Here is a 20,922-nt window from a genome sequence, read left to right as displayed (position 1 = left end):
AATGAAGCAGTCCATGCCCACATGCAGCAAGATCTGGCAACATTCAGGCTTGGTCTGATGTGTGGCGCAAATGTTACTTGCCACTTAAATGCCAGGCAATGACTATCTCCAACAAGCGAGAGTCTAACCAATGTCCCATGACATTCATTCAACGGCATTACCATCGCTGAATCACCCACCTGGGGATCGCCATTGACCAGCAACATACCTGGACCAACCACATAAATACTGTTGTCTACAAGAGCAGATCAGAGGCTTGATATTCTACGGCGAGTGTCTCACTTCCTGACTCCCTTTCCACCATCTACAAGGCACAAGTCAGGAGTGTGTTAGATTACTGTCCACTGGGTGGGTGAATGCAGCCCCCAACAACACTCCAGAAGCTCAACACCATTCAGGACAAATCAGCCTGCCTGATTGGCACCACGTCCACTGCCTTAATTCACTTCCTCCACCAACAGCGCACCGTGGCTGCAGTGTGTACCATCTACAAGATGCACTGCAGCAACTCACCACGGCTTCGGCAGTACCTCCCAAACCCGCGGCCTCTACCACCTAGAATATAAACTAAAGGAAGGGTACAATTCCAAAAGTGGTACATCAACAGAGACCTGGGGTATATGTGCACAAATCGTTGAAGGTGGCAGGGCAGGTTGAGAAAGCTGTTTTTTTTTTAAAACATATGGGATCCTGGGCTCCATAAATAGAGGTATAGAGTACAGAAGCAAGGAAGTTATGATGAGTTTTTATAAAACACTAGTCCAACTTCAACTGGAGTATTGTGTCCAATTCCGGGCTTTAGGAAGGATGTGAAGGCTTTAGAGAGGGTGCAGAAAAGATTTATAAGAATGATTCCAGGGATGAGGGACTTGTTATGTGGATAGACTGGAGAAGCTGGGGTTGTTCTCATTAGAGCAGAGAAGGTTGAGAGGAGATTTGATAGAGGTGTTCAAAATCATGAGGGAGTTCTAGACATAGATAGAGAAACTGTTCCATTGGTGGAAGGGTCAGGAACCAGAGGACACAGATTTAAGGTGATTGACAGAAGAACCAAAGGCGACCCGAGGAAAACCTTTTTTTACGATCAAGTTGTTAGGATCTGGAACACACTGCCTGAAAGGGTGGTGGAGGCAGACTCAATAGGGAATTGGATAAGTACCAGAAGGAAAACATTTACAGGGCTACAGGGAAAAGGCGGGGCAGTGGAAATAGCTGAAGTGTTCTTGCAGAGAGCTGGCACAGGCTCGACATGTTGAATGGCCTCCTGTGCTGTAACCATTCTATGGTTCTAGAAGGACATGGGCAGCAGGCCCCTCCAAGATACGCACCATCCTGACTTAGAAATATATCATTGTTCCTTCATCATCGCTGCACTGCTGTGTGGGGGTTGGTCCGGCACAGTCTCGCTTATGATGTTGGGTTGGTTTTGTACTGACTTTATTTTTGGTTCACTGGCCTTTTTGGTGGTGCTGGTGGACTTGGCTTTCTTATGGGGGTTTGCTGTTAGTTGGTCTTGCCATGTAATGCAGATGGCAATAGCTTTGCTGTTTTAGGTCTTTGGTCCTGATGGTGTCTTTGATGTTTTCCAGCTGGTACCACCGATGGGAATGCTGCAGAATCCTATGAATGCTGTAACAACAAAATTTGTCAGAACCTCAACCAATAAAGTGAAGTGCCCAGTGTTTGTTGTCAGGGTAAGTAGTCGATGAACGGATGTGAGCAAGAGTTGAATTAAAATAGATAATATGTCGTGAATATTTTGACCTTGTGCCAAACTGATTTATTAGATTAAAATTAAGCCTGAAATCTAGACTCTGTCAGCTGCACATCCCACTATCTGGCACTAAAGTATTTGTTGATCAGGGTCCTCACAGGTGCTTACATTATAATGAAGGGATTGGTGGACTTGAATCAAGCTCGTTTGTATGTGCTGATTCAAAAATGTTGCAGTGGAGCTGGTATGCAACATTGCAAATTTTAAGTATAATGAGAAATAGCGTCTCATTCCAATCAATTCCTCCCCCCGCACCCCCCCAATATATTCCAATAAAATGGGTTAATCTCCTTTTGCTGCTCATGTCCAGAGCCACCTTTGTTATCCCCTCAACCTTTTCCACTGCTTCTGTACACTGACCACAGTTAGACGCATTTGTCTACGCATGATCTCAGCAACGCTTTGCACAAGTTCAGCATCACTTTTTTGTATAGATTTGGGATTTACTTCCTGTCATTCTGTTTGCCTTGGTGATTAATGCATGCACTGACATTATTAGCGTTTGACAATCAGCCCATTGCTATTTTTTCGATATCTTTTTGTCATCCAATCACATTTACTACTTTTAACGCCATCAATTACTATATTTCTCGGGGTTATAACATTTTATTTATGTGCATAATGTAGACAAGCTATTTATGAAAGCCTCAATATCTTTAATGTTAATGAACGGCAGGAATTCCATTCCAGTTGAAGTCCCTGGACTCCCAGTGGGAGTGCCATGTGGACCTCCCCAAAAATGTTTACCAGCCTTATTAAAAACCAGAAATACAAAATATATTTGTAATACTTGAATTGTAATGACTGTTTCTGCAGTGTATCAGAGAGGTGGCTGCAAAATCTATTTTTGTTGCATTGTCAGTATTGAATAAGCTATGTTTGTTTGAATGTATGAATAATTGTTTTTGTTTTTTATTCAGTGGACTCCTGAAGGAAGGCGGTTAGTCACTGGTGCTTCAAGTGGGGAGTTCACTCTCTGGAATGGGCTCACGTTTAACTTTGAAACTATTTTACAGGTATGAGCCTCTCCAGTGCAACTCCAATGGAGGGTGGGGTGGGGTAGAGAGAATACAGTTTGTACTTCTACAGTAATAGAGACTAGAGTTGTAAAACAGAGTGTTTGTGTTATAGTGTTAAATTTCGAACACATTTGATGTCACTAATGTAACCACTGAAGCCAAGAACCTACTGTCTAGTATAGCCGATAAATATGGTTGCGTTGGTCAACTGATGACACAAAATGTTCATTCAAGCCATAGTGTGTGGGAGAAACTTTTTCACTTTCTTGCTTAGGGAGGTGTCCCATTGGTGCTATACAATTGGGATTCTAGGCTATTTTCCTCTGCAGCTGCAGTAACGTTGTACTTGCTACTGTGCTGATGTAGATTTTGTAATTTTTTCACTTTTTTGATGTTTCTTTTTCCCCATCCTTCTCAAACCTGCCATATTCTTCCCCCGTAGTTGGGTAACTTATCTCTCACCTTTGCCAAGGTCACCGAAGTCAGTTATTCAAGCAGGTTAGAGTAGTTCCTCATTCCAGTTTTCCTGGTTGCTCTCTGAAGCGGTTTGTCTTATCCTGGTGCATACTCTTGATGGTCCAAGCTGAGATTGAAAACCTACCCTCTGGGGGTTTGTGGGCACAGATCATGTGTTCTGCCTTGTGGTGAGGTGCACTTGTATTGCAGTACTACGAACTTGACTGAGTACACTCTCCATAGGACATTCCCTATTGTTATTCATAACTAAAACCTCCTATTTCCACCTCCGTAACATCTCCACATCGCCTATCTCTGCCCCTGCCTCAGCTCATCTGCTGCTGAAATGCTCATCCATGCCTTTGTTGCCTCTAGACTTGACTATTCCAACGCACTCCTGATTGGCCTCCCACATTCTACTCGACATAAACTTGAGGTCATCCAAAACTCGGCTACCCGTGTCCTAACTCGCACCAAGACCCGCTCACCCATCACCCCTGTGCTCGCTGACCTACATTGGCTCCTGGTTAAGCAACGCCTTGATTTCAAAATTCTTATCTTTGTTTACAAATCCCTCCGTAGTCTCGCCCCTCCCTATCTCTGTAATCTCTTTAAGCCCCCCCCCCCCCCCCCCCCCCAGATTTGTCGGTGCTCCTCAAATTCTGCCCTCTTGAGCATCCCTGATTATAATCGCTCAACCATTGGTGGCCGTGCCTTCAGCTGCCTGGGCCCCAAGTTCTGGAACTCCCTCCCTAAACCTCTCTGCCTCTCTACCTCTTTCCTTCTTTAAGACGCTCCTTAATACTAAGCTTTTGGTCATCTGCTGTAAATTTCATCTTGTTTGTTTTGAAACATTCATGTGAAGCGCCTTGGGACGTTTTACTACGTTAAAGGCGCTTATATAAACACTGTTCACTCGGACATAGTTATTCACTCCTGAAGAGAGGTCCATGGTCTTGTTTTATTCTTCTACTCAGTTGTTCCAGCCACATCTCCCAGGCTTTATTATCTTTGTATTTAAAATCATACTGTTATTTATATTTCCTTCATTAATATATTCATCCACTCTTCTTTCTGTATTCTATTATTCACATTCCATTGTATGCTATAGATGTTGATCCTTATGAAATTGAGCTATTGAGCTTAATTCTTATTTTTGCAATGACCTGGTTGTGCTATGAGTTGCAGTCTGTTCCAGGGTACATTATGTTATGTGCTGAATTTCAGAAGTGCTCTCTAGTAATGATTTAATCGTTCTGACTTCTTATTTTTTTCTCTTCATTGTCTTTTGATGATTTCTATATGTTTTGCCTGCTAGTACGCCATATACGCAACACAATGAAATTGTGCTTTTTAACAGAACTCTTACTATTATGGTTTCTCTTTCTGACAACCTCACAACCTCATCTCTTCCTTTTCCTACTTTAATGCTTCAATCATCCATTGTAATGAATAACACATTAATTTTACTATATTTACTTGACCTCATAAAATTGCTCCATCACCACATCTTCATTATGAATAGTGTTAATGTTAAAAAGTTTGGTTTCCAATTTCGCAAAACACACGTCAGAGAAACACCACTAAACTGTCTCTTGACTACCTCCTTGTCTAGGATCAACTCAACACCATTAGATCAGCTATGCTCTTCAACTGTGATTATCTTTCCAACATCTTTCACCGAGGTCTAAAATAGTCACTTTTTTTTCTATCATTATCCCATTTTGCCACTCCCTCTTCTAGTGTAAGTTTCTCAAGCTCCATGTGCCAAATTTTAGGAATTACTCATGTAATTTTCAGATGCTTAGCCTCAGTTGGTTGACTTCTCATGGTAATGCTTTGTCTGTCCATGTCATATAGAAACAACAATTCCCTGTATAAGAAATGTACTTCCTTGCTGTATCTGCCTGCAGTGTGTAAAGTCACCACTGGTGACACCCAAACTAGTACTGCAATTGCACATTTCCAGTTTTGACATCATTAGTGCTCTGCTTGATTCACAACAATATGCAGTGGTTGCATAAGGCCTACTTTGTGCTCCTTATTAGCTGCACAATGTGTTGTTACACCGTTGCTACCACTGACCAAATTGGTAGGCTCCTCTGCCATTTACGCATGTTTAGTGTTCACACTGGGGGTGTCCTTTCTATCAGGAGCAACAATCTGATTTACCTCCCCAGTCGAAGCACTTTCTGAGATATTGCTGCTCTCGTGTGCAAACACTTAGAGACAGCAGTGAGATTAGAAATTTGTGTGGACTCCAATGTATCGAGCCACCCTAGACCTTCAAGAGCTGATTGTCCTGGGATAGGAGGTGCTAGGGCTACACAAATATCCCCAACAAGAATCTGAACTAATGCTTTAAAAAAAAACTTTCATGTCAAATGGAAATTAATATTCATGAATCATCTGAGAATGTAATAAACATACTTTTTCCCTCTCAACAGGCTCACGACAGTCCAGTTAGAGCCATGACCTGGTCTCATAATGACATGTGGATGCTGACAGCTGACCATGGTGGATATGTGAAGTATTGGCAGTCCAACATGAACAATGTGAAGATGTTCCAAGCTCACAAGGAGGCGATTAGAGAGGCCAGGTGGATTAATGCTATGCAGTTTTCCATAGGGATTGGTATAATTATATTGTCATTTCAATGTATTCTAGGTGAAGTTGTGCATGGTTTCTATGAGACCCTGGGAACGATGCTTCACATTTTATGCTCAATATTTACATCTGTTTCCTCTTTTACACAAAGTGCCACATTGTCTGCTATAGAACTATAGTGTGGTATTGATACGTTGCCATTTTTGAGAAATGTGGATGTTGACAGTATGCTGTACTGCTCAGAGTTTTGCTGCAGTGCTAATGTATACAAGTATTCCTTTTATGAGTTCTTTGTAAAGCAAGATTTTGCATTTTAAATAAAGTATTTCCTTTTTTCTAAAACTGAATAAAGGTTAAAACTTCAGAAATAAAGCCAGTTTCAACACCGAAGTAAAATGGTCAGCAAAATCCTGATGGTGGTGATCTATGCAGGGATTAAACATAAATACTAGAGCACAGACATCCAGCTACATCTAGTGGCAAACAAGATTGAAGAACTTGAAAAAAAATTAAATTTTAAAACCATTTTAATATTTCCAACATCAAAATTGAAAATGGCGGGCTTTGCGGGTTGTAACTTTAGCTTATCGCGTGCTTTGAATTCATTCGGAGGGAAAGCTGTTGTTTAAGAAAAAAAATTTTTTAAGAAAATGTATCCCATTTTATCTGGGTTACATTGCATTAAGAAAGTGATGTCACAGTTTTTTTTCAGTATTGTGACTGACAACATTGTAGTATCAGATAATTTAAAAACCTTTCCATGTAGAAAATGGAGCCAGAACAGTCCAGTTAGCAATTAGCAGGGATTTTCCCTGAATCCTAGGAGTGCGCTTCTTTTCAAACTAACCTGTGCAGTACCAGGTTAATGTCACTATATATCCTGGTTATGCTCCAATTGTTGGGCTGTGCTATGTTGACACAGCATGCAAGAGGCATCCAGTGGCAGTAAAAAGTACTGCACAAACTTGCTCAAATACCTTCGTGAATAGAAGGTAAATATCAGCCAACTAGCAGCAGCATACACCACTGTTACTAAAGTTGATGTGGCTGGGAGTGTTGAACTAGATGTGCAACACACTGAAGTGCTTGCACTGAATGTGGCTAAATGAGCTGCACCTTTTGAATATCGAATGCTTGCAATGTGACAGTTACACCGTTGAATTTCACATTTGCAGGTACCCTTCACTTCTCAGGTCAGAAAAACAATCTTAAACCATGATACTGTGGTTATCTGATTTAAAATACACCATCACGCTTTTTTAGACCTAAATTTTAACAATGATATCGGGTGGCAGGTTTCTCTTAGCCCACCTCGTTCCCCAAGGCCATTTCTGCAAAATATTATTTTGTAATTTCCCTCTCATCCCTGCTTCTTTGAATGATGTAACTTGGGGATTAATGCTTTGTATAAAGTGACGAATCTGGTGAAAGTGCTAAACAGAAAAATACACTGAGCTATTTAACATTACTGCCATTCAGAACAGCGTTTGCATATGGACTCCAAGGAGCATTATGTAGTAGAGCTGCAGTGCTTGGTATGGTGCGGCCGTTCATCTAGTTGATAATGCTGTATGTGGCAGTGTATCGTCATATGCAATATCCTTGGTGGTGCAGTATCTTCTGTTTAGCACAGTGGAACCTCGATTATAGGCACGCCTGCCATCTGGACGCTCGTCCTGGTTTAGTTATATATGAACGAATTAAAATAAAGTGGAGTGTTCTTAAATTGATTTTGCACAACTAGTTATCCAGCAGGATAATTAGTTACTGATAGAATTTACTATTCTGATGGTGCACTTTGGGTCGAGGAGACCAATAGGGGTCAGGGCTTTGGGTCTGGGAGACCAATAGGGGTCAAGGCTTTGGGTCTGGGAGACCAACAGGGGTCAGGGCTTCAGGTCTGGGAGACCAGCAGGGGTCAGGGCTTCGAGTCCAGAAGAAGTTGGTGTGCTAGTACTTATTTCAGAATACTCAAGTTTAAATGCAAAAATGTGGGTCTTACTTGCACATGCAATTAAGTAATCTTAATTAAATAATCTAAATAAACCAATTTGAAGTTTGAAAAACTTGGTGTCAAGCTAAGGGGACTTTCGATTATCTGCCAATTTCTATTTCCTGCTGGGGGAGGATCCTCTCCCACATTCGCGGATAATCGAGGTTCCAGCGTAAAGTATTGTGGTTATTCTAGTTAACTTCTGGAGTCCATTTGTACAGAACGCTTAATGTGAGGATGCCCCAGATTGGGCTCAGTTCGGCTCCTGTTAAATGCTGACCTCTTTCCCCTACTGTGTGTCTTCATGTAACAGTTTCTCACCTACGGATAATAAATTTGCCACATGTTCTGACGACGGCACAGTTCGAATCTGGGACTTTCTTCGATGCCACGAGGAACGCATTCTTCGAGGTATGTACAGCAAAACGCTACTGTATCTACTGTGTACTGGGCCTAGCAATTTAAATGCGTATGTACATCTGGGAGTGTCAAAAATCCTGCACACCAGTGCTTAACTAGGCTGTGACGATTAGTCAGATATCTGCTTAAAACCCCACTCCCCTCTCATCCAAGGAGTAGAAAAAAACATGTATACTATTCATGCACATCCTTTTAAAAATATTGTCCTTTCTCATTCTTAACTCTGCGGTGCCTCTTCAGTGTATTGCCAGTTACTTCTTTCTGTCTCACTCATCATATGTCCTCTCATTTGAGGTGCTGAGATTATAACACATTTTGTCTCTTTTTAATGTGTGTATGTGTGTGTTGAGAGGAGGACTGGGTGACTGATGTGGTTTTGTAGTTTTGGGAATCGCCATTTCACTATTTAAAAATGCACTAGGTTTGCTCCCAGAAATTCTATCACAGAAGCCAAGTCTCACTACTTGAGGTGCATGTATAATGTACATTATATAATACAAAAGCCTTGCAATACATACACATGCACCTCACTTTGTTACAACCAGTCATGAGCAGTTGCACGCAGCTGTTGTTAAGGCAGACTCAGTGCTGCATAAAATCATATAAAATCTATTCTGCAGTCTGAACATTGCAGTCTAAACATGTCGCTGATAACTATCAGTATGTTTTACTTCTCTGACAAGTAGGGGATCAGTAATCTCTTGGGCTTGAAAGAAAGAGTAGTCCATTTCAGGACATCGCAAAGCACTCCACAGCCAATGAAGTACTTTTTGAAGTGTAGTCACTGTTGTAATGTAGGAAATGTAGCAGCTAATTAGCGCACAGCAAGCTCCCACAAACAGCAATATGATAATGACCAGATACTCTCTTTTTTCGTGTTGGTTGAGAGATAAATGTTGTCCAGGACACCGGGGAGAGCTCCTCTGCTCATCTCCGAAATAATGCAGTGGGATCTTTTACGTCCTGAGAGGACAGATGGGTACCTTGGTTTTTAACGTCTTGTCTGAAAGACGACATCTCCGACAGTGCAGTACTCCCTAAATACTGCACTGCAGCCCCAACCTAGACTTTGTGCTCATCCCGGGAGTGGGACTCAAACCCTCAACCTTCTGACTCCGAGGTGAGAGTGCTAACACTGAGCCCCGACAGACACTTAATCACTTGTGTCCAGGTTCAGCCTGGACCGATGGACTTGTGTAGTATTGCACATGGGTGTGGGCCTATGGCAGACTTTGGGGAATGATTAAAGTCTGCAATAGAATTTGTCTAACCACTTCAACAGGAGTAAGCTTTTGCTTATTCTGTGATGCTGCTTCAGAAAATTTCTTCCTCATGAAGGCAGTGTTATGTTGAAGTTTGTCCCATATTCACCAATTGGGAATGAGGTGCTCTCCAGTTACATTTGGCTCCATGGCTATTCATGTAAGCCTGCATAGTGAACGTTGGGATAATCAAGTCAAGGTGAGCAACAGTCAGCTGAGCCTCATTTTGTGTTCTCCCGATGTCCATATTTCCAGAAGGAATCACATTCTTCTAACCCAGAAGCAAGAGTATTATGAACTGAGGGAAGTTGACATGCAAGCTGCTTCTGTCCCCTCCCCATTCAAACACAAGTCCAGGAATATTAAGGTCAAGTGTTGTGCTCAGTGTTACTCTTTACTGTTACCAGTAAGTCAGCACAGACCAGAGATTGAATCTGGGGTCTGCCTTGTGGCTTTATATCACACCACACAGTACAGCTTTTTATTACTCAGTCACTGGGGGAAAGTTCTGTTCAGAAGTGTTCAATGTTGTATTCTCTACACTTTCTAATTTGTAAACTTCTGAAAATGAATGTTAAATATTGTTTAATATACATTTTGAAAGCAACATTTTTCAATACTGACCGGGTTACATGTTTTGGAGGTATTTGGTGATGGTGAATTTTCACCCAAATCCAACCCAGACTGATGTAATGCAGATCATAAGGGGCTTGTGTGAAATTAATCTAGGTTGTTTTAAGTCCAGTCCCCTGTGAACAGGGGTCCTCAACATAAAGATGCTCCCATGCTAATTGTCAATGTTTGAAGTTGGTATTAAAGCACATTCATATGTGGGAGTCACAGGTGCTTTACTCTGCAACTTGATATGCTGTACTTCACCTGTGTGTCCTGGTGCTGGACACATTTCACCCAGCACTGAACTCACTTGCATTGGGCATAATACTGCCACAATCTTGAATGAAAAATAATATTCTCTATTGGGAATGAAAAATAAATTTGAAATTATATTTCAAAGAACATATCTCGTGCACACAAAGTAAAAAATGTTTCTTTGCTTCATCTCAAAGATGATTGATAATTCTATGGGTTAGTAACTTAGCCACGGAGAGCTATTTAGAACAGTAGTTCCAGTTTTAGTTGCTTATACAGCATTTGCCTCTGCACTTGCCTCATCTGAGCTCCAAACACCTTCAGTTGTGATGAACTCCTGATCCAAGCATTTATTTCCGTAGTTTTTCAGTACTTAGGACATGACTTAATCTTACCCAACGATCACGTGGAAAATATGACGTACTAATTTATATCTTATTTCAATTTGTTATTTGATGCTCTGCGAATAATTGTGTTCAAGTCTCTTCATACTCACTTGCACCCCTTAAGAAGGCTGCAGTCCGGGAAACTAAACTGCCCCTCTTTGTTTTCCATCATAACGTTTCATATTCCTGAGTCCGTTGTAGCAACTTACATTGTGCTATTATGATAATGCATCTAAACTCATCTCTTGACTTTTTACCAGCATTCAGCATGATTTGCATTATGGACCAGAATCCTGAAAGCAAACACATACTGTGGACTCCAAAACTTGAAATGAAATTGGTGATATCTCACCACCAGGAAGCTCAACCTCTCCAAATCGCTGCAGAATTCAAACCCAGGTCCCAAAGTTAATAGGGTAGTGTTGTGACGTGTGCTCCACCTCGGACTTATTCGAGGCAACCTTCACCTTTTCTTCATTATTTCTTATCTACTAATCCTTGTTCTAGGAATATCCCAATCTGTGATCATTAAATGGAACCCATTTAAATGTATAGTGAATTCATTAATACTCAGTCTGTGACTATACGTCACCGATTCACATTTGACATGTAACATAAATAATTGCACAAATCATTCTACTAATTAAATAGTATTGGTGCAAAACCAATTTTGGATAGCAATTGTCCCTTGGCCCTAATCTACCTTCACAGTTTCTTTATAAACACAACATGTATTCCAGTTTTTCACCAGGGAGCAATGTTTTTATTTAACAAATAACTCTGACCCTTGAAAATAAGGATTGTTTCTGAATTTCACCAATCATTCTTCCATATTGGGAGTTTGTGATGCAAGGCAGGTCTGGATTTCTTACATTTACCTTGGTAGACACTGTTGAAATTTGCATAACATCTATTGTGCTTTAGGAAATATAATTCGGTCAATGCATGCTATTCAGTAGTGCCCAAATACAAGAGAAATGTATGATCCCAGTTTGTTAAACCTCAACCTAAATAGGAAGTCTTCCAATTAGGGGAGAGGGAAAGGGGGAGAGAACAACACTTAAAAAAAAAAAAAAAAAATTCATGCTATGAGGCAGGCTTGATGTGGTCATCTCTCACATGCTGAATATAAGCCCTTGTTCTGGAGTCATATGTTTTATCCGTCAAGTTGGCAGTGAGTTGATTTTGTTCGCACCAGGAGCAAGCTTTATCTATTGATCTGCATTAATGCCCTATTTGGAAAATATTGTTTAATTGAATTGAAATGTGCTTTTCTAAAAATTTGCAGAGTTTTGTTGATTTCTAGTTTCAAATTACTCTTTATTATTGAATGATGTGGGCCTGCTTTGTCTCAGTCAGTTCTTCAAATTCTGCCTGAAGCCAGATCTTGCCATAGATCTAGAACCCAGTGTCTTACCAAAAGCATTTGTGTTGCTTATGAATTTTATGTAGTAGGGCTCACAGTGCTTTAAGTAAAAAGATCTCCAGTTTGAGCTTCCTGGTAAATATAGAGAGAATCAAGTTGATTCAGGACACTCGCCAACAAACAGCAGTAGTCTGGAGGATTAGCTCAGGGCCTGTTGAAATTGACACACTGATCTTCAGCTGAAGCCATCCTCATTCTAGTTGACCTCATAGCAAAATTAATTGAAGTGACTGATAGAAATTCTCTGTTTTGGTTCATTAACCAACACTTAGAGTTGAACTTCCGTAGTTGTATCAGGGGATTGCTTCTGCACCAGCGATGGAGGTGGTGGATCTCTTCTCTTTTTCTGCCACTGCCCCCCCCCCCCCCTGCCCTGCACAAACTGGATCTACAAATGCCCACTGAAACTATTCCCACAAGCTCCACCTCAAACCACTGATCCCTTAATGCTTCTTTAAAATGAAACCTTGATTCTAACTCCACACTCTTGAGACCTTATTTGCCTAATTGCAAGGCAGGGATAATTTTAGACCATGGCCTTTGCAGCAATAGGAATTGCATCTATTCCATCTAATGGCACTGACATTAATACCAAACAAAATGCCCTGGAGTCTATGGACACCAGAGAATGCTGGACTGTCCATTTATTGAGTTAGCCAAACTGAGTTACTGGCAGCTGTGTAACTGAAATCACGGATGGTCTCAAACTCGTAGTTGAAATGGGTCTTTTGGTCTTGATGACTAAATAAAATTGCATTTTCTCTGTCTTAAAGAAGTGTTCCTTGAGCTGGAATTCTAACCTGACCCCAGCAGTCCTGTAAACTAGCATTTGTACAGATTTTACCCTGTCACCAATTTGGGTATCTAAAGGCTTTTTTGAGAAAATACAGGTCCTGCTGTGCAAGGAGCTGTCTTTTTGTGGAGCAGGTGGAAGCGATACTGAAGTCTTTAAAGAATCATCAGTGGAGCCTTGGGGGGTGGGAGGGTAGGGGGTGGGGTGAGGGGAGGGAATGAGAAATAGAGAAATAAAGTGTTTGTCCCAGCTAGAGTAAAGCAAGTTTTGAGTTTACTCGGGAGATGGGGGTTCTTTCTGAATTGAGAAAAATCTCATCTGAAGCAAGTACAGGGTTTACTTTTCAAAGATTCCTGCTCCTAAATAACAGTCTAGTCATTCTACCACTAAACTGTGTCCGGGCTGTTAATAACAAACAGGAGCAGGAGTAGGCCATTTGGCCCCTCAAGCCTGCTCCGATGCTTGATGCTTCTTGCTTCTTGCTCCATTCAATGATCATTTTGTATATGGGGAACTGATGGCAGTAGCTGTACAACGGTCAGATGCGACACTCTGTGACTATTGGAATTGAACTTTCTTACACGGTAATCTTTGAGGCATTTTTCCGTATCCTAGCAACTTGATCAAGTACAATGTGACCGATGCCTCAAAATAGACTTGAGACAAGCCTACTGAGAAGATTACAATTGCAGTGATCGATGTTTCCATCGCAGGTTCAAGCTTTGGCAGGTGTGGCTAGCTCTTAAAAAGAGGGAACATTGGTTACAATAAATCCAATTGGAAACGAGGTGAATTTTCTTTACTCGGTGAGTGGTCAGAAAGTGGAACTCGCTACCACAGGAAGTGGTGTTGAGGCAAATAGCTTAAGATACTTTCAATAGGAAACTAGCTGAGTACATGAGAGTAAAAGGAATAGAAAGATATGACCTGAAATGAGATCGATAGAACGGGGCGGGGCGGCGGGGGCGGGCGGCGGGGGGGGGAGACTGATGTGAATGTTAAACCAGAGCAGACTAGTTTCTGTGCTGTATATCCTATGTTCTTACTAATTCTATGGTTCTGGTTCAGCTTCCATATACAAAGATCTCTTTCTTCATCCACCTTGGTTGTCCCCAACCTGGTCTACTTGGATCTTTTGTGTGTATGAATTTTTATTTTACCCTTGCTGCTAACTTCCACAACAAGGCCCTAAATATGGCATCTAAATGAGGGCAATGTTTGAAGGACCAATAGAATGTCTTCCTGTTTGCATGACCCATTCATTTGTATTAGGTGGTTGTACATTCAAAGAGTGAGACTAACTGGCCTTAAATGCTGCCAAGTTGTTTGGTGAGGAGGTCACATTCGCAACAATAAATGGTTTCTTTAACTCCCAACTCTGTTCCTGTTGCTCACCCCTTCACAATGTTGTACCTGGTGCTGGGACACAATGCTGCTGTTGCAGAACACACAGTTGGAGCCATTGCATTCCCAGTGAGCGGAATGAGATGGGTTGTACCCACATTCGGTGGAGACAATTATGTGCAATTTAAATAAAGCTCTGAAAGCGAACTGTGCTTCAGTGATCATTAGAACCTGAGTTAGGTGACAAACTGACTGCATCAGTGAGAGGGTCAGCTAACATAAAAACCATGTGTAGGCTGTGGCTCAAGCTGTGGTCCTGGACTGCAGCTTCAGTCTGTAGTTCTCAGCAAGATGAATGTGTCATGGTTACAGATTGAACTGAGTCGCATCCTGATATGGGTATGTGTTCACATTGGAACTGTTGATCAAGAATATGTTCATAGACTTTAGGTAGTTTTTCTGTAATTGGTGCAAGCTACTGAATATGAAATTGTGCCGGAGGGGGTGGCAGGGAGGGGTCAGTCTGAAGAATAATTGAATAATAACACAGCAACAGTTTCAGGTAGGAGAAGACCTTCAGTCCATCTAGCACACCTGTCCACCGTATTTCCCTTGGTGCATTCTTAGAAATCCTAAAACCCATGTGTTGACTAGAAGCTGTCTAGTTCCTTCTTGAAACCCATTAAGGTTTCTTGTTCTACCACCCATGCTGGTAATCTGTTCCACATATTTACCACCCTTTCAGCTTTAAAAAAAAAATAGTTCCTCCTGCATTTCCTATTTTCTTTTATTGTCCTTGCTCTGTGTGAGTTGTGTAGGTTCCCTGAAATTAGTGGTAATGGGGAAAATGTTGGAATCAATGATTAAAGATGTAATAGCAGCGCATTTGGAAAGCAGTGACAGGATCGGTCCAAGTCAGCATGGATTTATGAAGGGGAAATCATGCTTGACAAATCTTCTAGAATTTTTTGAGGATGTAACTGGTAGAGTGGATAGGGGGAGCCAATGGATGTGGTGTATTTGGACTTTCAAAAAGGCTTTTGACAAGGTCCCACACAAGAGATTAGTGTGCAAAATTAAAGCACATGGAATTGGGGGTAATGTATTGATGTGGATAGAGAACTGGTTGGCAGACAGAAAGCAAAGAGTAGGAATAAACATGTCCTTTTCAGAATGGCAGGCAGTGACTAGTGGGGTACCGCAAGGTTCAGTGCTTTGACCCCCCAGCTATTTACAACATATATTAATGATTTAGACGAAGGAATTGAATGTAATATCTCCAAGTTTGCAGATGACACTAAGCTGGGTGGCAGTGTGAGCTGTGAGGAGGATGCTAAGAGGCTGCAGGGTGACTTGGGACAGGTTAGGTGAATGGGCAAATGCATGGCAGATGCAGTATAATGTGGATAAGTGTGAGGTTATCCACTTTGGGGGCAAAAACACGAAGGCAGAATATTATCTAAATGATGGCAGATTAGTAAAAGGGGAGGTGCAGCGAGACCTGGGTGTCACGATACATCAGTCATTGAAAGTAGGCATGCAGATACAGCAGGCAGTTAAGAAAGCAAATGGCATGTTGGCCTTCATAGCGAGAGGATTTGAGTAAAGGAGCAGGGATGTCTTGCTACAGTTGTACAGGACCTTGGTGAGACCACACCTGGAATATTGTATTCAATTTTGGTCTCCTAATCTGAGGAAGGACATTCTTGCTGGTGAGGGAGTGCAGCAAAGGTTTACCAGACTGATTCCTGGGATGGCAGGACTGACATGAAGAAAGACTGGATTGACTAGGCTTATATTCACTGGAATTTAGAAGAATGAGAGGGGATCTCTTAGAAGTATATAAAATTCTGACTGTATTGGACAGGTTAGATGCAGGAAGAATGTTCCCGATGTTGGGCAAGTCCAGAACCAGGGGTCACAGTCTTAAGGATAAGGGGTGAGCCATATAGGACCGAGATGAGGAGAAACTTTTTCACCCAGAGAATTGTGAACTTGTGGAATTCTCTACCACAGAAAGTTGTTGAGAGCAGTTTGTTGGATATATTCAAAAGGGAGTTAGATGTGGCACTTACAGCTAAAGGAATCAGGGAGTATGAAGAAAAGGCAGGAATGGGGTACTGAGGTTGCATGATCAGCCATAATCATATTGAATGGTGGTGCAGGCTCGAAGGGCCGAATGGCCTACTCCTGCACCTATTTTCTATGTTTCTATAAATGCCACATTCATCTGCTTGCCATCAAGTGTTCTGTTTAAACCACAATATTAAAAGGTAGAATCACAGCAACTGCTACTTGTTAGGACAGATTTAAATGATTTGGCCTGAATTCTTTGCAATTCCAATATGCGCAGGTGACGACACACAAAGCAAAGACTTAGAGATTTGAAAATGCATTTATTCCTATTGTAGTTGTTGGCCATGACAGTCATGGACTTGGAAATTTGGACTGAGCCCTTGGTTAGGAAAAAGTTCTGGCAGAATAAATTATGCAAATTAGATCAAATAATAACTCTACTTGATATCCCCCTTTTCACGCACGCCCACAAACCCCTGAGTGGACAGCTGGATGAACTGGTTTCAACCTTCAGAGAAGGTTCACGAGGTTGATTCCTGAGCTGAAGGGGTTGTCTTATGAAGAATGGTTGGGCCTATACTAATTGGCGTTTAGAAGAATGAGGAGCGATCTTATTGAAACGTATAAGATTCTGAGGGCGCTTGACCGGGTAGATGCAGAGAGGATATTTCCCCTCGTGGGGGAATCTAGAACTAGGGGGCATAGTTTCAGAATAAGAAGTCGCCTATTTAAAACGGAGATCAGGAGGAATTTGTTCTGAGGGTCGTGAATCTTTGGAATTCTCTACCCCAGAGAGGCTGGGTCATTAGATATATTTAAGGTGAAGATAGACAGATTTTTAAATAAGGGAGTCAAGGGTTATGAGGAGCAGGCAGGAAAGTGGAGTTGAGACCAAGATCCAATCAGCCATGATCTTATTGAATGGCGGGGCAGGCTCGACTGGCCGACTCCTGCTCCTATTTCTTATGTTCTTCTACCAGTGTCACTTTGCAACTGCTTGCTCGAGGGAGTGCAAGAACAGCTTTGACTCATTGTCCAATTTTTGGGCACCTCTTATTGGGAGATGCCATCCTTAGACAGTGAGCTGTCTGTAAAAGCTTTTTGTAATAGTGTGTGAGTATTTACCGCTTTCATTCCAGGTTCAGTAACTCTGATAGTTTTGGTTTGTATTGCAGTTTACGGCACCTTTTTTTGCTGTAGCTCAGGGTCCAATAACTATCCAGTACACAGGGTATGTGCTGAGAGAAGGAAGATGAATGACATGCTTTGTGCAACTGTTTGTATCAGTCCATGCCACATCATGCAGAAATATACAGACCAGGACAAGTGAAGGGAAGCCTTTGGAAAAATAAAATAACATTAGTGGAAGGGCATTAAATGGACATTGGAAGGAAACCCATATTAAAGCAATTCTCGGTGTCTGGACTTTTAGTATTATGTAAAGGGACTATTATTACTGAGACATCACTTTAAAACCCAACTAGTTAGGCGATGATTCCTTTAACTCTCAACAGTAGCCCAGAATCTAGTGTTAATTTTAGCAATGTAAGCACAGTGGATACAGGACACAAATGAATTACATGTCTAAGACCAGCTACTGCCTCCATTTCTGTAAAGACTGCTATTTGAAATGGTGTGCATTTTATGGGGCATGTGCATGAATGTACCTAGGCCTGGGTGTGGATTTGAATGTTAACCATTTATGCCACGGGTGCACCCCGTGAGATGCTTTCAATTCTACTATATGCATTCTAGAAATAAGTAAGGATTTACTCAGGAACCAGCATGTACGTACCATTGTGCTACAACCTCACTGACACTGATGAATGCACCAAAGAGAAAGACTGAAACTGGCCAGTAAATACAAGCCCTGTAACCACGTCATGACAGTTGCTGAGCCAGTAATAAGATCAAGCTCAGACAACTGGTGATACCCTGCGTACTACATATCCATCCTTGGTAAGCCTAGCCTAACCGCTCTCATGCATTTGTTCACTTTTCAACACCTGCAATTAATATTGATGTTTACACCCATGTTACGAACCAAAGTATGCATTTACCAATTCAAAGTAGTCAACAGATGAGCCTGTCAGTTAATCCTATTTCTGAATGTTGAGTAACTACATAATACAATATCATAGATGCTGATGTATGTCTGACATGATAGACATACCAAAAAAACCGCAGCAAAACAAAAGCAAAATACTACAGATGCTGGAAATCTGAAATAAAAATGCTGGGAATACTCAGCAGGTCAGGCAGCATCTGTGTAGAGAGAAACAGAGTTAATGCTTCATGTCAATGACCTTTTGTCAGAACAGGCTTGATGGTAACATCACAAAAGACCGTTGGTAAATTTTGCAGTCCAAGAAGTTCAGAAATTCTTAAGATTTCCAACTGACGTTTATTTTGATTGGAATTAGAATACACTGGTCAAGAAGTGTGTTATGATTAATTATGTTCATAACCATTTTGTGAGTTAACCATTCAGCTTCACTTGTGATGCTGGCTGAAACAGTCCTTTACATAACATCCTGAACATTTCCACTGTATACACTACTATTGTAGCATGGTAATGAATGACGTGTATATTATATATATCTCAAATGTTCTCCTTTTTCCTCTTGTATTCTGATTCTGATTTGCATTAGTATATAGTACTGTGAGCACTTGCAGTACTCGAGCATAAGTAACCACTATTCACGTGTGAGCATTTTACTTTGGGTGAGTCACAGCCATCCTTGATCATGTCCTTGTCTGATTTGTGTACGCATGCACTTCTCAGCAGGGGATGAATGCTGGATAATGATCAACGGCAGATTTTCCTTCTTCCCCCAATGACAGTAGTACACTCCTGCCTAATATAGATTAGCAAATTTACCACAGAACAAAAGCACAGTACGTGGGACCTTTAGTCTGCACAGCTTGGTTTCGTGCTGTTGATGCATTTACCCATGAAACCATCATAGGAGGACTTCTCCTGCATGTAGTATCTACCAGATTGCTACAGCTTGTCCTTTATAATGCTGTGTGCTTCTTACTGAGGCCAATGTGGCATCACTGCTGCTTATCCCATTGTTGAGATCTGACTTCACTGCCCGTTGGCTCTTACAGACTGTTTAAAGTGTGTGTCTTGCAGTGAGTTATGTTTAGCATAGCTGGGCTACAGTAGTCGACATGCGAGAGTCCCTAAGCATTAGTTTTGTGTGATGCAGCTGTGACCAACTGCTTGGTAGGCAAGGTTGCTGCTGTAATTCAGTGAGATTATGCCTTTGGGGAGTGGGTTTGTCCTGCTCTAACTGACTGAGGGGACATTGAAAATGTACCACTGTGGGAGGAGATTCAGCTGTAACTGTGGGCTGGACTCACTATTACAGTCCAAGTTAAATATTTGAGATATTGTAAATATTCAAAGAATAAGTGATTTCACCAATATTTGGTGAAAAATAAATCCTATTCGGCTGTCCTATGTCTCGATTTATCCGCTGAGTATCTGAGCCACATGAATGGGGAAGCTCCCAGATTCAAATCCCAGTCCATGCTGAGTTAGCTGATCTCATCCTTGGGTGTTATGGGCTCTACAATTGTGTCCCTTGGTTAGCAATGTGCTTGATTATGTGGATATTGTTTCAGGACAGGATTAGGCTCCACAGTGATGCCCTCCTTGACTGATTAACCTCCCATGTGAGTACAGGCAATTTGACCAAGGTACCCGAGGACTCGTAAAATCTTGAAGTATTTATCTCCTTCATGAGGGGAGAAAATTAACAAAATTTGAAATGGAAATCTCAATGAGTGAGTAATGAGTGAAAATGGTCACTGGAGGGCAGCATAACTTTAATGCTTGAACAGTTTGTTAAACTGCCCTGTTATCCCGAACAGGCAATGCCATGCTTTCACGCTAACTGCCTTACTAACTATTCTAGAGGCCATTTATGTTTAGTGCAAATTATAGAGAAATTTCTTATGTCACATTCATTTCTGGCGGAAATTAAAATAGTCCGTGGGTGGGGGAAACCTACTGCTTTCATCGATTGTTTTGAGTTGCTGTCTGCTCGATTTTAATCAAACCATCATCTTTCCCACGATTTCATCAGCTTGTGATTCTTGGCTCTGGGCCTTGTTTGTTCTCATGGTTCCTCCCAGGCATAGCCCATCAGCTGGAAATAACTAGAACAAATTCCTACCTGATAGACCAGCATTATACAGTGCCTGCCAGTGGTCTGGGCTGAATTTAGCATAGTCCTGTTCAGGAAACCAATTCTGTAAAACACAGAATAAGCAAACTGCACAAATGCTTCTCACTTTAGGATAAAACCAGTTTAAAATGCTTTTCTTCTACTTTACTAACCAAACTATAAAATATAAAAAAAATACAGGCAACAATTAATTGCATTGGCAGTGTACCAGTCAGTTACATTTACTGAAACCATCACATTATTCCAGACTAATTTAAACCTCTTGGCAATGAATCTGATTGTTTTCCACCTTATCCT

General features: G+C 41.4%; 1 protein-coding gene across 4 annotated transcripts in view; it reads left to right on the top strand.

The window, feature by feature from the left end:
- Positions 1 to 20,922, top strand: part of wdr33 (WD repeat domain 33) — a 138,223-nt gene that overhangs the window by 45,288 nt on the left and 72,013 nt on the right. For all 4 annotated transcript variants that reach the window (XM_070883267.1, XM_070883265.1, XM_070883266.1 and 1 more), the window contains exons 4-7: positions 1,590 to 1,694; positions 2,695 to 2,790; positions 5,697 to 5,848; positions 8,163 to 8,260. In XM_070883267.1, coding sequence (XP_070739368.1) covers positions 1,590 to 1,694; positions 2,695 to 2,790; positions 5,697 to 5,848; positions 8,163 to 8,260 — 451 coding nt within the window. The remainder of the gene's footprint in view (positions 1 to 1,589; positions 1,695 to 2,694; positions 2,791 to 5,696; positions 5,849 to 8,162; positions 8,261 to 20,922) is intronic.

Source organism: Pristiophorus japonicus, chromosome 6, assembly GCF_044704955.1.
Source record: "Pristiophorus japonicus isolate sPriJap1 chromosome 6, sPriJap1.hap1, whole genome shotgun sequence".
Lineage (NCBI taxonomy): Eukaryota > Metazoa > Chordata > Chondrichthyes > Pristiophoridae > Pristiophorus > Pristiophorus japonicus.
The sequence above is the reverse complement of the archived record's forward strand: the minus strand, read 5'-3'. Positions and strand labels throughout refer to the sequence as shown.